The sequence below is a fragment of the Camelus dromedarius genome, chromosome 2 (genome assembly GCF_036321535.1).
Source record: "Camelus dromedarius isolate mCamDro1 chromosome 2, mCamDro1.pat, whole genome shotgun sequence".
Lineage (NCBI taxonomy): Eukaryota > Metazoa > Chordata > Mammalia > Artiodactyla > Camelidae > Camelus > Camelus dromedarius.
Genome location: NC_087437.1, coordinates 113,508,597 through 113,521,170, shown reverse-complemented (window position 1 = coordinate 113,521,170; position 12,574 = coordinate 113,508,597). Strand labels below are relative to the sequence as shown.

Here is a 12,574-nt window from a genome sequence, read left to right as displayed (position 1 = left end):
CCCAGATTCAGGATCGAGCCCTGAAGACCAATCTGATAGCTGGACTTGAGGCTGGCTCCCAAAGGCCAGGTATCTGCCAGAAACAAAAGCAAGCAAACAAAAAACCAAACCAAACCAAACCAAACAAAACCCTGAAGGTCCTCACGTCATCCGAAGTTGTTCCAGAAAGCCCCTGCTTAGTCGCCCGACAAGAACCGGTTGAATAGACTCGCTGCAGAGTTAGTGCTGTGAATGCTTTTAGAGCCCCTCAGAGTAATCCGTCTTAGTCCTTTAATTCCAGGCTTCCAGATAAGGAGGCTCAGTGATGAAGAGACTTGCTCTTGTCCGCAGGAGAGTTGGGTGGAAAAGCAGATTGGGGATGGAGCGTTAGTAACCTCCAGACTGGCAGCCCCACTCCCCGGGTGCCACGCTGTTTCTCTAGGGGAGGGGAGGATAATAGCGTTGGTGTTGGCACCCCACCCTTGTCGGGGCTCAGAGGTCTTGAGTGCTGCATCTCTGGAACCGACTAGTAGGTTCCCTGTTCTGCTGTTCCCCAAAGCCTTGCCTTAGTTGGCAGGGCAGAATTCACTTCCCACTTGAGAATTCTGGGTTCACCTTTCAGACCAGCCTGATTATTGCAACAGGGACTCACCTCAGTGATGGTGAGAGAGAGAGGTTCCCAACCCGCCTCTCTGCAGGCAGAGTTTTGGCATTTTCAGCCACTCCGTATAGTACATTGAAGCATTTCAAAATGAAGAGGAAGACTGCAAAGTAGTTATCACCAAAACAAGGCCATCACTCAGTGTCCATGGACACTCAGTCTAAACACAGTTCTGGTATTTTTGGTGTTTTAACTTCCAGCCCACGGCAGATGGGAAGCGAGTTGCAAGCGCATGCGCAGTGGGGAGGGGTGCCCAGCGCTCACACGCCCACCCGCAGCATCGGGCCCGACCGGCTGCATCAGCATCACCTGGATCTTACTCTGAACTCTCTGGCCTCATCCCTGCCCCGCCAAGCCAGAAGGTCCAGGAGATTCTGATGCCCGTGCAGGTGTGTGAGACACAGCTCTGCCAGGGGTCACACCGCTGTTCTGGCTCACTTCTATTCTGAGGACGAGCCGGAAACAGAAGTGGGGTTGCAAAGGCAGGGAGGGCAAGCCATGCAAGTGCTCAGTGTCCCTGTGATCAACAGCTAGTAACGCTGCACGCCTGTCCTCTGTGTTCACGTGGGATTCGCAGACGTTGGTATTTCTAGGGGCAGGAAGCAGGAGGTGGGAGGGGGTAGGCTGAGGGAGTAGGTGTGCTTTCAGACCTGCCCTCTTTTTCTGGCTGGCTGTGTGAGCTTGGGTAACTGACATCACTTCTCTGAGCTGCATTCCCCACACATCGGTTAAAACACAAGGCTCATTTCTCTGGCCCTTCTCCAGTTCGGAAGTACTCCAACCTTGTGCCGTCAAGCAGCTTAACCATGTGGGAGGAGACTGGGGAGAAAGTTAGGCTACCCACATTTCTGTAACATTGGACGATAATATGTACTCTAAATCCATGATATATTAACATATATATCATATATTTATATAACATTATAGAGCGTTTATAATCTATACACGATATATATAGTTCAGGACAGTATTTCCCAACATGCGATTGGCCAGTGGAAGGAGAGGTTTGCAGTTAGAAGGTTTATCTCACCACCTGCAAGGTGCTTTGAGGAAGGACCACATTCATGTTCAATATCGTTGTTTTAAAGTCCTAATGACTTTAATGACCCTGGAACCCAGAGGTTAGAGTCTTATATCAGGAAAAATCAGCTGTTCTCTACACACATCTGTTTCTTTTCCACAGTCCTAAAGAATAGCAAATCAAGGGAAGAAATATCAATGTTTTTATATCTAAATCCATGTCATTAGTGTCAGACTGGCAAACATCTTTTGAAAAACATACATCCTTTTAGAGGAACCACAGTGTGATAGACAGACAGAGACAGAGCTGTACACACATATAAATAGACAGATATCTTTTTGGTCTTACCGTTTTGCATAGATTTTTCTCAACTGCTCATCATGGCAGTGATTTGAGTATACAACTTTTCTAACTTTTCTGCTGAGACTCTGTCAAGAAAACTAGTAAACCCATATCAGAAACACGTGCTAACGTGTTGACTGTCAGAAAATTATTCTCTCTACTCAGAACTTTCCACAAAAAGGTGATACCTTAGCCTCACCTGTTTTCTCTGCTAGAATATCATGTACAGACAGTCCCCGATTTAGGATGGCTCAACTTAAAATTTTTCGACTTTAAGATGGTTTGAAAGCGACATATATTCAGTAGAAACCATACTTCAAATTTTGAATTTTGTTCTTTTCGTGGACCAGGGATACGGGACATGATGCGTGCGGGACGCCACGCGATCTCAGGGGTCAGCAGCCGGTACACATCCTGTGCCCACCGCTCTGCCTTTCACTTTCAGTGCGGTATTCAACACTTTCCCTGAGACAGTCAACACTTGATTATAAAATCGGCTTTGTGTTCAATGATTTTACCCAACTGTAGGCTAACGTAAGTGTTCTGAGAACATTTAAGGTAGATGAGGCTGAGCTAGAATGTTCCGTAGGTTAGGTGTTTTAAATGCATTTTGAGCTTATGAGATTTTTGATTTAGGATGGATTTGTCGGGACATATGGAGACTCGGTATTGTATTTCAGTTACTTAACAGCCACAGATCAACAATGGTTTCTTGAAAAGGACACTTGAGTTGTCAACGAGACTTGCATACCTACTCAGTCTAGTTTTTATAGCAGAGAACTGAAAGCTGGTCTCATTATCCATCACAAAACCCTAATGTTTGGGGAGGCCCTGTGGGTACCCATTCTGGAAGATTTCAGGATGTATATCTTTGGAATGAAGAATAAAATTTAGCTGATAGGATTCGTTTATTTTTATTCTTTTTGTTTTCCTTTGGCTTTGTGTAGTTGTGTGTATATATGAAATTCTAATCAAGGACTTTTTTCAAAAATGTGAAAACAGGGAGGGAAGGTAGAGCTCAAGTGGTAGAGCGCGTGCTTAGCACACGCAAGGTCCTGGGTTCAATCCCCAGTGCCTCCTCTCAAAAAGGTAAATAAATAAGTAAACCTAATGACCGCCCCCTCAAAAAAACAAAAATAAATTTAAAAAAATTTTTAAATGTGAAAATAGTAGCAGAGAAGCATAACTTAGGATCCTTTTAAACTTTGCTGAAGAGTCAGTAGGACGTCCTAGTATGAAGCCTTGAGGCAGCCACTGTTTTCAGGAGCGCCGTGGAAGCACTCACCGTTGATGGCCAGCATGTTCAAAAGGCCGGGCAGCCCGCATGGGTATGTCTGAGGCCACGTCACATCATTCCACCAGAGGGTTGATCCAGGGTTGAATTCCCTGTTGCCCTCAAAAGCCCAGTGCTCAGTAAGAAAGAAGAAAAGTGAATTTGATCGTAGACTTTTTCCATACTCTTATATTTAAAATTCAGGGGGTAAATTGACATTTTAATTGCACACAGATACAGGAAACTGAAGACATAAAGCACTCATTTTCCCTGGCTTGAAAGTTTGTATCGGAAGCTTCTATATTTCACACAGAATATTGCTCTTTGGCACGTGAAATCTGACGGTTTCAGAAAAAAAGACTTAGGTCTTCCTTTGATCTAGCTTATAAATGCATCAGAACCACACCTTTAGTATAATAACGCTTTTTATTTCCCCCTCGTGCCTTGGTGTTAGGACTCTCTCGAGCACTCGCTGTGAGGAAGGGGCTCAAGGTTCCCTGTTAGGGCCATAACACTCTTACTGAGTCCCAGGATCACACGTGGGGAGGGTGTGGAATGAACTCTCACCCCCTCCTCCGGCATTATACTCAGCCCTGCGACTCTCGGGGCTTAGGAAATAGCTTAGAGTGAAGAATTGTTTTCTCGGAGAGCTATGCCCAAACATTCCTGCTCAAGCAGACAGTCATCAGTTAATCTCTGAAAATGACTACGATTTTGGCAGGTGTCAGCTGGTGCAGAAATTGCTCACATGTTGAAACTTTTTTTTTTTAAGCATAAGGCAATCAGAGGGTCTAATAAAAAAATAACCTCACATTATGCCTGGCCACATAATGGCTTACCTGAAATGACTTATTCCTGTTTGGTTACTCGGTGGCATGTGGTCCCCAAGCTTGGTGGCTGAGGCAGACACAACTGAAGGCCCCTCTTCAAAGGCCGGCTGTGGACTCCAAAACACCGAATGCCATGTGTTCAGAATGATCTGGTACACATCATTCCCTGGGATCACCCACTGTCCTTGACACGGTGTTCTTAAAAAACGCCACCGGGTGCCCAAGGAATGTGAAGTTTTGAAATGGGTACAAAACCTGCCAGAAGCCTCCGCACCCTGATTTCGCCCACTGGCATTCTTTCTGAGATGGTAGAACTTCCCTGACTCATTTTCCCTGCCTTCTCCTCTCCTTCTGGACTCCTAATGCCAGGCACTAAGTTGTGGTAGGCACCGACAGGGCTGGATTACTACGCTTGGGGTGGCTTTTGAGTTGAATTGTTGGCTTTTCTGCAAGAAAACTTCAGATTTTTTCAGCCTGACCACCAGGAAGCCGAGAACAGGTCAGAGAGATAAGAGGAGGGAGGAGTCAAGGAAAGCTCCATCCAGAGACACCGAATGACTCCATGATGGACAGAAATAGAATGTTCTAGAAAAAGATGTTTTCGTACTTCTGAGGGAAAGGGATGACAGAGGTTGTTCCAGGACCTGGCCCCATGGCCTTTCGCCCATAAGGCCAGTGCTTAAAAATACTCAGCCAGTAAGAGGCCTCTCACACGTGTGCGGGGCCCGTGTGACTCAGGCTGTCTGTGTTCAGACTGGTGCTGTGAGCTGAAGGGCTGAATCAGGGTCCAGATTTGCCTCGGTGACACATGAAAAGAGAGAGCGTTGCATTTGAACTACACAAATATTATGCTTAAGTATTTTTCCTCATTTCGGAGCCAAGCAGGTCTTGTTCATGATAAAATCACTGCAGTAGAGTGGGTCCTTTTTCTGGTCTGGAATTTGAGACAGTGGCAGCTGTGCCAAGGGGCCCGGCAGCAGGAAGAGACGGCAAGCCACGGAGATTTGGAACCGTAACACAAGTTATAAAATTTAATTTGTATAATTGTAGCGATTGGGAGCTGGGCTAAAATGCACTGCTCCCACCCCCACTCCCACCCCGGGCGATCTTCTTTGTCACTGAGGAGTGGGTCTGGAGTGTGAAAGGGCACTTGAGTGTCACAGCAAGGGGGCTGCTTCTTCAGTCTTGTTTTGAGGCCACTTGACAATCGTGGAGGGTTGTGAAATTGGTCAGTGACTCTCTTGGAACCACGGGGGTGAGGCGGGAGCAGGAGGGCAGTCAGTCTCTTAAAAGAGGAATGACTCGTTCGATCCTCCCCCACCGCAAACACACCTCCAAGGCTACATCAGCACATCAGAGCCTCAGCTCGGCTGGACAGGCCTGAGTCTCTGGTTTAAAACCAAAGACATTTTGATGAAGGATTAAGGGAGGAAACAGGAGGCCCTTCTCGGGTGGATGACCTCTGCTCGCTGCATCCTGGGGACAGCGAGTTTGATGAGGACTGAGGCGAAGACACTGTCCATAGAGATGCCAAGGGGCCCCCCTCCCCACCTCGGACTCCTTAGCCCCCCGGGGAAGCTTGTCCAGTCTCCTGGCAGCTCCCTCTGGGCTCCAGCGGGCCCAGCAGGACTGGACAAGGCTGAGGCTGCACCCCTTTGTTGGGGGCAGGGGCCACATCTGGGGAAGTTGCCTTCAAGGAAGAAAGAATGCCCACGCCAAGCGTGCTAGGAGAGGAGAGGGAGAGGGGCCGAGGGGCTGCCTGTGCCCTGCAATTACCAGGAAATCTGACCTCCCCGGGGCTGTGGGTTTGCAGCCACACCTCATTTCCTGCTGGAAGAGGCACGCCCGCTAAGCTCCAGGGCCCGCTTTGCTGCCTCTGAAACCTGCCGGTGGTTGAGTGTGTGGTCAGGGGCAGCTGTGCTGATGCCACCGGCCAGGCTCCTTTCCTAGCCGCCATAGCTTAGGCCACAGCATGTGGCCAAGTGCCAACAATTAATGTGCTCTCTGTCCCTCCCGCTGTCACCACCGCCACCAAGCCCTGTGTGCCCACTGCGTTCGCCCAGTGGAGATGGGGGCAGAGGGTTGGGGTGGGTGCCGGGGCCCAGACCAGGGAGCACCCAGTGGCCAGTGTGACCAAAGGGGCCCTGCCCCAGTCTGCTGTGGGGACAATGGCCCAAATTCCCAGCGGGAGCCACCAAATGTACAAATCTCCAGCAGATCCTCATTGCGGGTGAGGGGAGAGGGAGGGGGAAGACGAGAAAGCCCGAATTTTAGAAAATCCACAATACATTTTCTGATCTCTTCCCTCCCTCCTTCCTTGCCTCCCCCTCCCCTCCCCACCTCCCTCCCCACACTAGGACATCGTCAGAAACTAGATGATCAGACCAAGCCCGGGAGCTTGTCCTTTTCCGAGCGGCTCAGTGAGTTGGAGCAGCTGCGGCGCACGGCCATGAGGGTCAGCCCACACCACCCAGCCCCCACACCCAACCCTCGGGCCTCCTTGAACCACTCCACTGCCTTTAACCCTCAGCCTCAGAGTCAGATGCAGGGTAAGTACCTGGATGGAGCCCACTTCCCGCCTTACCCTTGGGCAGAACCCACCCAGACCCATTGTGGCTTCTCCAAACTCAAAAAGGGTGGTCCCTGGACCAGCAGCTTGGGAGCTTGTTGACAGCAGGGTCTCCGGCCCGCCCCAGACCTACTCACTTACTGAGTCAGATTTGCTTTGTAGCAAGATCCCCAGATTGAGAGGCACTGCTGCACAGGATACTGAGAGGATACGGACAGATAGAAATCACTACGTAGATAATATCTTGAATTTTTTAAGAGTTAGTTTTGGTTGTGCTATTTTCTCACTTGCTTGGCTTGAAGACACACACACATACATTGAGCAAGGCGAAGGTCAGGATGTTTCCAGTTTTTACTGTCTACAAATTATTTGGGGGGTTTGTATTTATACTGTTTTTTTTTAATATAAAGAAATAGTAGGGAGTGTCTGGATGCCATCACATCAAGGTATTAATCGCAGCAAATAAATTTGCAATCGATAAAGAATGCAGGTTGCCCACCCCCTAACCATGGGGCTAACTGGCAATTGCAAAAACACTATAAAACACAATAATTGCATAAAACCCACTGTGCCAAATTAGATAATACACAGAGTTCATTTACACTGTGGAAAGCACTGACGTCAGTGATTATTCGCTCTGTGATACCATTTCAAATTTCCAAAATGCAGCCGTTTCCTTGGTGCCGTGCAGGACACAGCTGTGTATGATAGGGTCACAGTAAGATTCCTTTCTCAAAGTAGAAGCCTTGTTTAACTCAAAGGAAAAGATAAGGAACACATCTGGGGGAAAGGGCAGGTGGCCAGCGAGGGAAGTGCTCCTTGCCCTGCTGGGACAGCAGAAACGAGCTACCCCGAGCGTTTTCTTCGCGTCGGGTTGTGAGATGTGCAAGCATCCTAAATCCTCGAGCGTTTCCAGGCCAGTAGCTCTCTTTTGGGGTCAGCCCATGTGGGGTTCTCGAAAGGCATGCCCACTCTCTTCCTTGGAGCCCACGGCCCACGCCGCTCCTTCTCATGTTTCTGGGGGAGGTTCTTTTATTTGAGTGGAAACTTTCCAAAGAAATCCTCCCCAAAAGATACTGTGCACACAGCTGCCAAGTGGCCTAGCTGTAGAGTCGCCCTTTTGTGGACAAACAGAAACCTAAAGCTTGATTTTGGGGTCTGCCTCTCATCTACGGTCTCATCTTAGGTGTCTTTAAGAAGAGGTCCCATGAAATCATTGGTTTCCTGGTGCTTCGTTATGCATACTTATTCAAAATCTGCATATTGATTTTTAAAGATTCCAAACCACAAGTGTGTATGAGAAATTAGATCACATGGCACATTAAGTGAGAGAGCTGGGCTGGTGGGGGGTGGGGGGGATGACACTTTTCTTCTAAATAGAATAATATTCTCCAGGAGATGGCCGGATCTTGTGTTGAGGGCCATTTAGACTCATTTATGTCATCTTCAGGCCTCCATTTGTACCGTTCAAGGGGAGACTTCTGTTTTCTGATTTTCTCATGGCGTAACTGACCATTTACACTACTGGTTGATACAGGGACTTGTCTTTTTCTCCTGGTATCAGGACCAAACATTTTCAGCATTTTCAAAGGCAGTGGAAAATTCAGCCACACAGGGGCAAGTTGAAATCGTCACCATTAAATCGGCTTGCTTTCAGTTTTGCTGAGGAGTGAATCAGATCTGATTTCCCTCCTGATCAGATACACTGTCTTTACCAAAAAGAAAACGAGAAAACGGCGGGGTTGGGGTCGGGGGTAGTATGGAGGTGTTGAATTCTTGTCCTCAGCCGTCAGCAGCTCCCGGGCGGGGGCACTGCTATGGACGGGCATTCCTCAGCTCTTTGGAATACTGTGCGCTTAGCAAAGTATCAGGTTTAACCCCCTTTCTTGTTCCCTTTAAAAACTTTTTACTTCTCCAACATCTAATTCTAAGTAATAATAACTTGCTTTTAGAGCGCCCCGGAGGCTTAGCTCTTATTTGAAAGAATGTGTTAACTATTTTGTGGATGTTCTTTCTTTCTGAAATATGATTTGCTGTTCAGGACTTGTAAAATTATAGGAACAAGTTTTAAACAATCAGTATCTGGGATATTTTCATGTAAAACTACTTTTCCTTTTTTCTTTCTTTTTTTCCTCAAGAAAATAGTTTTTTACCCTCGTCATGGTTTGAGTAGACCCTTGGGATTTTTTTCCCTGAAATTAGAAAGTTAACAGGGATAACAGTAAAGTCTCTTTCAGCCAGAACCTTCATTTTGTTCTTCGCTGGTAGGAAAATGGTTATTTTCCCAGCTTAGCGCCAGAGCTTCTATATTATATTTAAGAAGATGCTTTTATATAAAAATTCAGCACGTGTTTATGGCTCTCTTTGAAATGGCAGCAGTAATTGAAAGAAAAATATCCCCAGAGTAGTCAGAGCAGTTTTACAGCGGTGCTGTACGGATGCGTGGATGTTTTCAGTTCTGCGGGAACTGTCAGCATTTGGGGCCTCGGAGAGATCGCGCGTTGATAGGCTGCTACGCCCTGTCTCGCTAGGACTCCATCGGGAGGGTCATGCCTGACCCTTTAACTCTGTCAGTACGAAATCACGGATATAGAATAACCCCTCTATTTATCTAGAATCAGATGTGCTTGAGAATCACTCAAAACAGACATCTCAAATGATCTGAAGCAGGGTACAGATGGAAAAGGGGGCCAGGTTGCCATGCCACCGAACCACTGTTTATTTGTTGAGGCTTCAGCTATAAAAGGGCTGAGGTTAATTTCAACTTCCTATTTTACCAGGTCTTAAAACTGAATAGAAAGCCATTTTGTCATGGCTACACGTTTATGCAAGTCAGGACATCATCATGAACTTCTACAGCCGAGTTTCAAAATTCTTGTACACTCATGGAAAAAAAAAAAAAAAGGACACATGTCCTTTTAAAAGATGGAGCAGGACAGAGTCTAGACAGACAGGGCGCTGCTGCCCATTAAACCACACCTCCCCTCAGAGGTGGCTTCAGGCAACCCAAACAAGTAATTTTAAGAATTTGACTCCTGATTTACCAAAAATGATGAACCACATTTAAGCTGCGTAACTCTCTCCTTTCTGGGAAAACGGAGACGGGGTGATATCTGCTGGTGCAGAGAACTGTCAAAACCAGAGAAACTAAGAGGCCAAGTCTTGTTCCTGTATGTGTTGCTGTCAACATCGAGGCGTGAGGTTTAACTCTTTAATTGGACTAGTTATGATATTTGGCCCAAGTCAGACCTTTCATAGACATTGTATTCTACATACAGTCCTGTGGTCTGGTTTATAGATGGATAACCCAAACCTCAGAAGTGGACAATTGCCCAGCATCTTCAAGACTGGAAGCAACAAACTTGGACTCAAATGCAGGCTTTTCTGGCTCTAAAGCCAGTGCTGGTGGGTGGCAGGTTTTCCAGGGCTCCCGCTCTTGGGTCAGGGATCTGTTAGCCACAGGGCTGACCCAGCTTCAAGAAGGATCCCATTCGCCAAAGGGGAGACGGACGTAGTGCTGGGCTGGTCACTCACTCAGGGGTCCTGCATTGACTGTGATCTGTTATCATTAGATGTTGATAATATAATAACTTTCAGGCCAGACTCTGTGGTGGGCACTTGAATAAATTCTCTCCTTTGGAGACATGTACATTTGTTTTTAAAGCTGAGGAGAAAAGAAAAGTTAACTCAGAATGATGACTCTGTACGCTTGAGTGAAAGAAGGCTGCGTGGGCAGGGAGCGGGCTTCCCAGCCCCTCTTGTTAATTTTCCTGGGGCAACTGTGCAGCTGTCCTGCAAGTAAGTCTCTTCTGTGGGGTGCACTGGGACCAGAGCCTTCTTAACCTCCAAACCCCGGAAACATCTGATCAACCTTCAGGAGTGTGGGTGCCTGGCTTTAAGACTTCCATGTAGCCAGAGGGGTCTTGATCTCTTAAGTCATCTGAGTTTTAGTATTCCAAATGATTTTGTTTGATAGTGATTTATCCTACAAGTTAGTCTGGAAAGGCTGTTTCCCGGAACTATTGTCTGTGTAGCTTTTTGAGGTAATGAATCGACTTTGTTTCTCTGCTGTACGAGGTTACTTTATCAGCTGGATTGACAAAAGAAAGAAAAAAAAACAACACCTTTTCACTTCTCTGTAGAAGGACAGATAAATCCCCTTTCCAGCCTTGGGAGTCAAATATGAAAATGCATAGCATCTATTCCTTCCCTTTTCTCTTTCTGTCTCTCTCTCTGCTTCCTCTCTCTTCTAGAAAGTCTAGAAGTTCAGAAACGAAGTGGGGGAGGGGGCTGTTGGATTACCTTGGAGGTAGAGGCTACAGTCAGTCAAACACCAGACATCTCCTCTGTAAATCTACAAGTGGTCACTTAATGGTTACACAAAGCAAAATACTCAGGGTGCTTTAGAAACCAACTTGTAAGATACGCTGTAAACGTGAAAAGGGAGTGATCTGAAAATAACTCTTATCTGGGCGTAGTAGAGTTTGAGAGCCTTTCAAGGTCTACAGTATCAGAATCTGACACAGAAAACAAGCCTGAATCAGGTGTTCCCATGAATAAATAAAAATAAATGAAGGTAGGAAGGCAGGCAGGCAGGCAGAAAGGGAGGGAGGGAGAGAAGGAAGAAAGTGAAAGCAATAGAATGAAGGCAGAATGAAGCACTCTCGGGCACTGGGTGTGGGCAGTCTGACCAGCACTAGACTGCCTCCCGCCCCTTCCCACAAGCAGGCAGAGAGCCTGCCAGTTAACAGGGCTGCTGACACTCTCAAGGCAGGAGCTGAGACCTCGGTTACTGTTTTCTGTGTTCTTGGCTGATGAACTATAAATTTAAGGAAAGTCTGAAAAGCTCACCCTAATGAATTGCATCACAGACATTTTAAAACTGGGGATAAAGGATGGGGAGAAAGCTAAGTCTTCATTTTTTCCTTTAAAAAAGGGCCCCCAGGTCTTTGCTTCCTAGTCTACCCGTGGCCTTTGTTGCTTGAGCCTGATGTGGCTGCTCGGTGTCGCTGCTCGGTGTCGCTGCCCGAGCTTCCCACCCGCACTGCCCAGCTTTACAAGCGGTGCTCAGAGTGGAGGCCCGCCTTACTTTTCCTCCGCGCTCTGTTCAGGGACGGCACAGTCACCAACACAGAACTCCCTTGAACAGCACTGCTCGGATGCCTGAGATGTACTTACAAGCACCTCTCAGCTAAGTCCTTAATAAACCAGCCCTTCAAAGGAGCCGCCAACCTGGTGAGCTGTCAGCACTCTAGTAATCATAAACCACATTTTAGCAGGACTGCATTTTCAGACCAAATGTTTTCATGGATGTCGTTCAAGGTGATCAGACCATGTTTTCCGGAGCATGTTGTTAATGCCTTGTGGACATCTTTCCTAATTAGATGAATAAAGGTTCATTTCAGGGCTTGATCATAATGATAAAATATTCCTCCTGTGAATTGGATAGATTCTGAAATGTTCCCTTATTCTTGTAATCTATGGGCCAGCACACATTCACTCACACACGCACACACACACACACACACACACAAATGTTTTGTTCAGAAGAGTTAAGTTTTTAACAAAGCTGAGGTTGGAGCACTTACTTGGTATTGTTGGTGAAACAGCAGGAGGGTTAAGCTGAAAATCTAATGGCTAAGAAAGATAGCAGAACCTCCAGGCTAAGAATGAGGGCTCAAAAGACAAACCACACTGGCCCAAAACTGTCCTCCACTGTGTATTACTATAGGACATTTTGGCAAGTGACTTAACCTCTTAAAGCCTCAGTTTCCCCATCTGCAAAATAGGAAAAATAATTCTACTTGAAGATCCTAGAACCATCATGCAATGTGAGGCTGTGGGCGTTAGAGTGGGTAACACTGAGTAACTGTTGGTAGCAAAGATCGGCAGCACCAAA

At 46.9% G+C, this 12,574-nt stretch overlaps 1 protein-coding gene across 3 annotated transcripts in view; it reads left to right on the top strand.

Annotated features, from left to right (window-relative positions):
• Positions 1-12,574, top strand: part of RUNX1 (RUNX family transcription factor 1) — a 236,976-nt gene that overhangs the window by 188,929 nt on the left and 35,473 nt on the right. For 2 of the 3 annotated variants that reach the window (XM_064475710.1, XM_031459295.2), the window contains exon 6: positions 6,464-6,655. The exons of the other annotated variant lie outside the window; for it this stretch is intronic. In XM_064475710.1, coding sequence (XP_064331780.1) covers positions 6,464-6,655 — 192 coding nt within the window. The remainder of the gene's footprint in view (positions 1-6,463; positions 6,656-12,574) is intronic. 3 annotated transcript variants of the gene reach the window in all.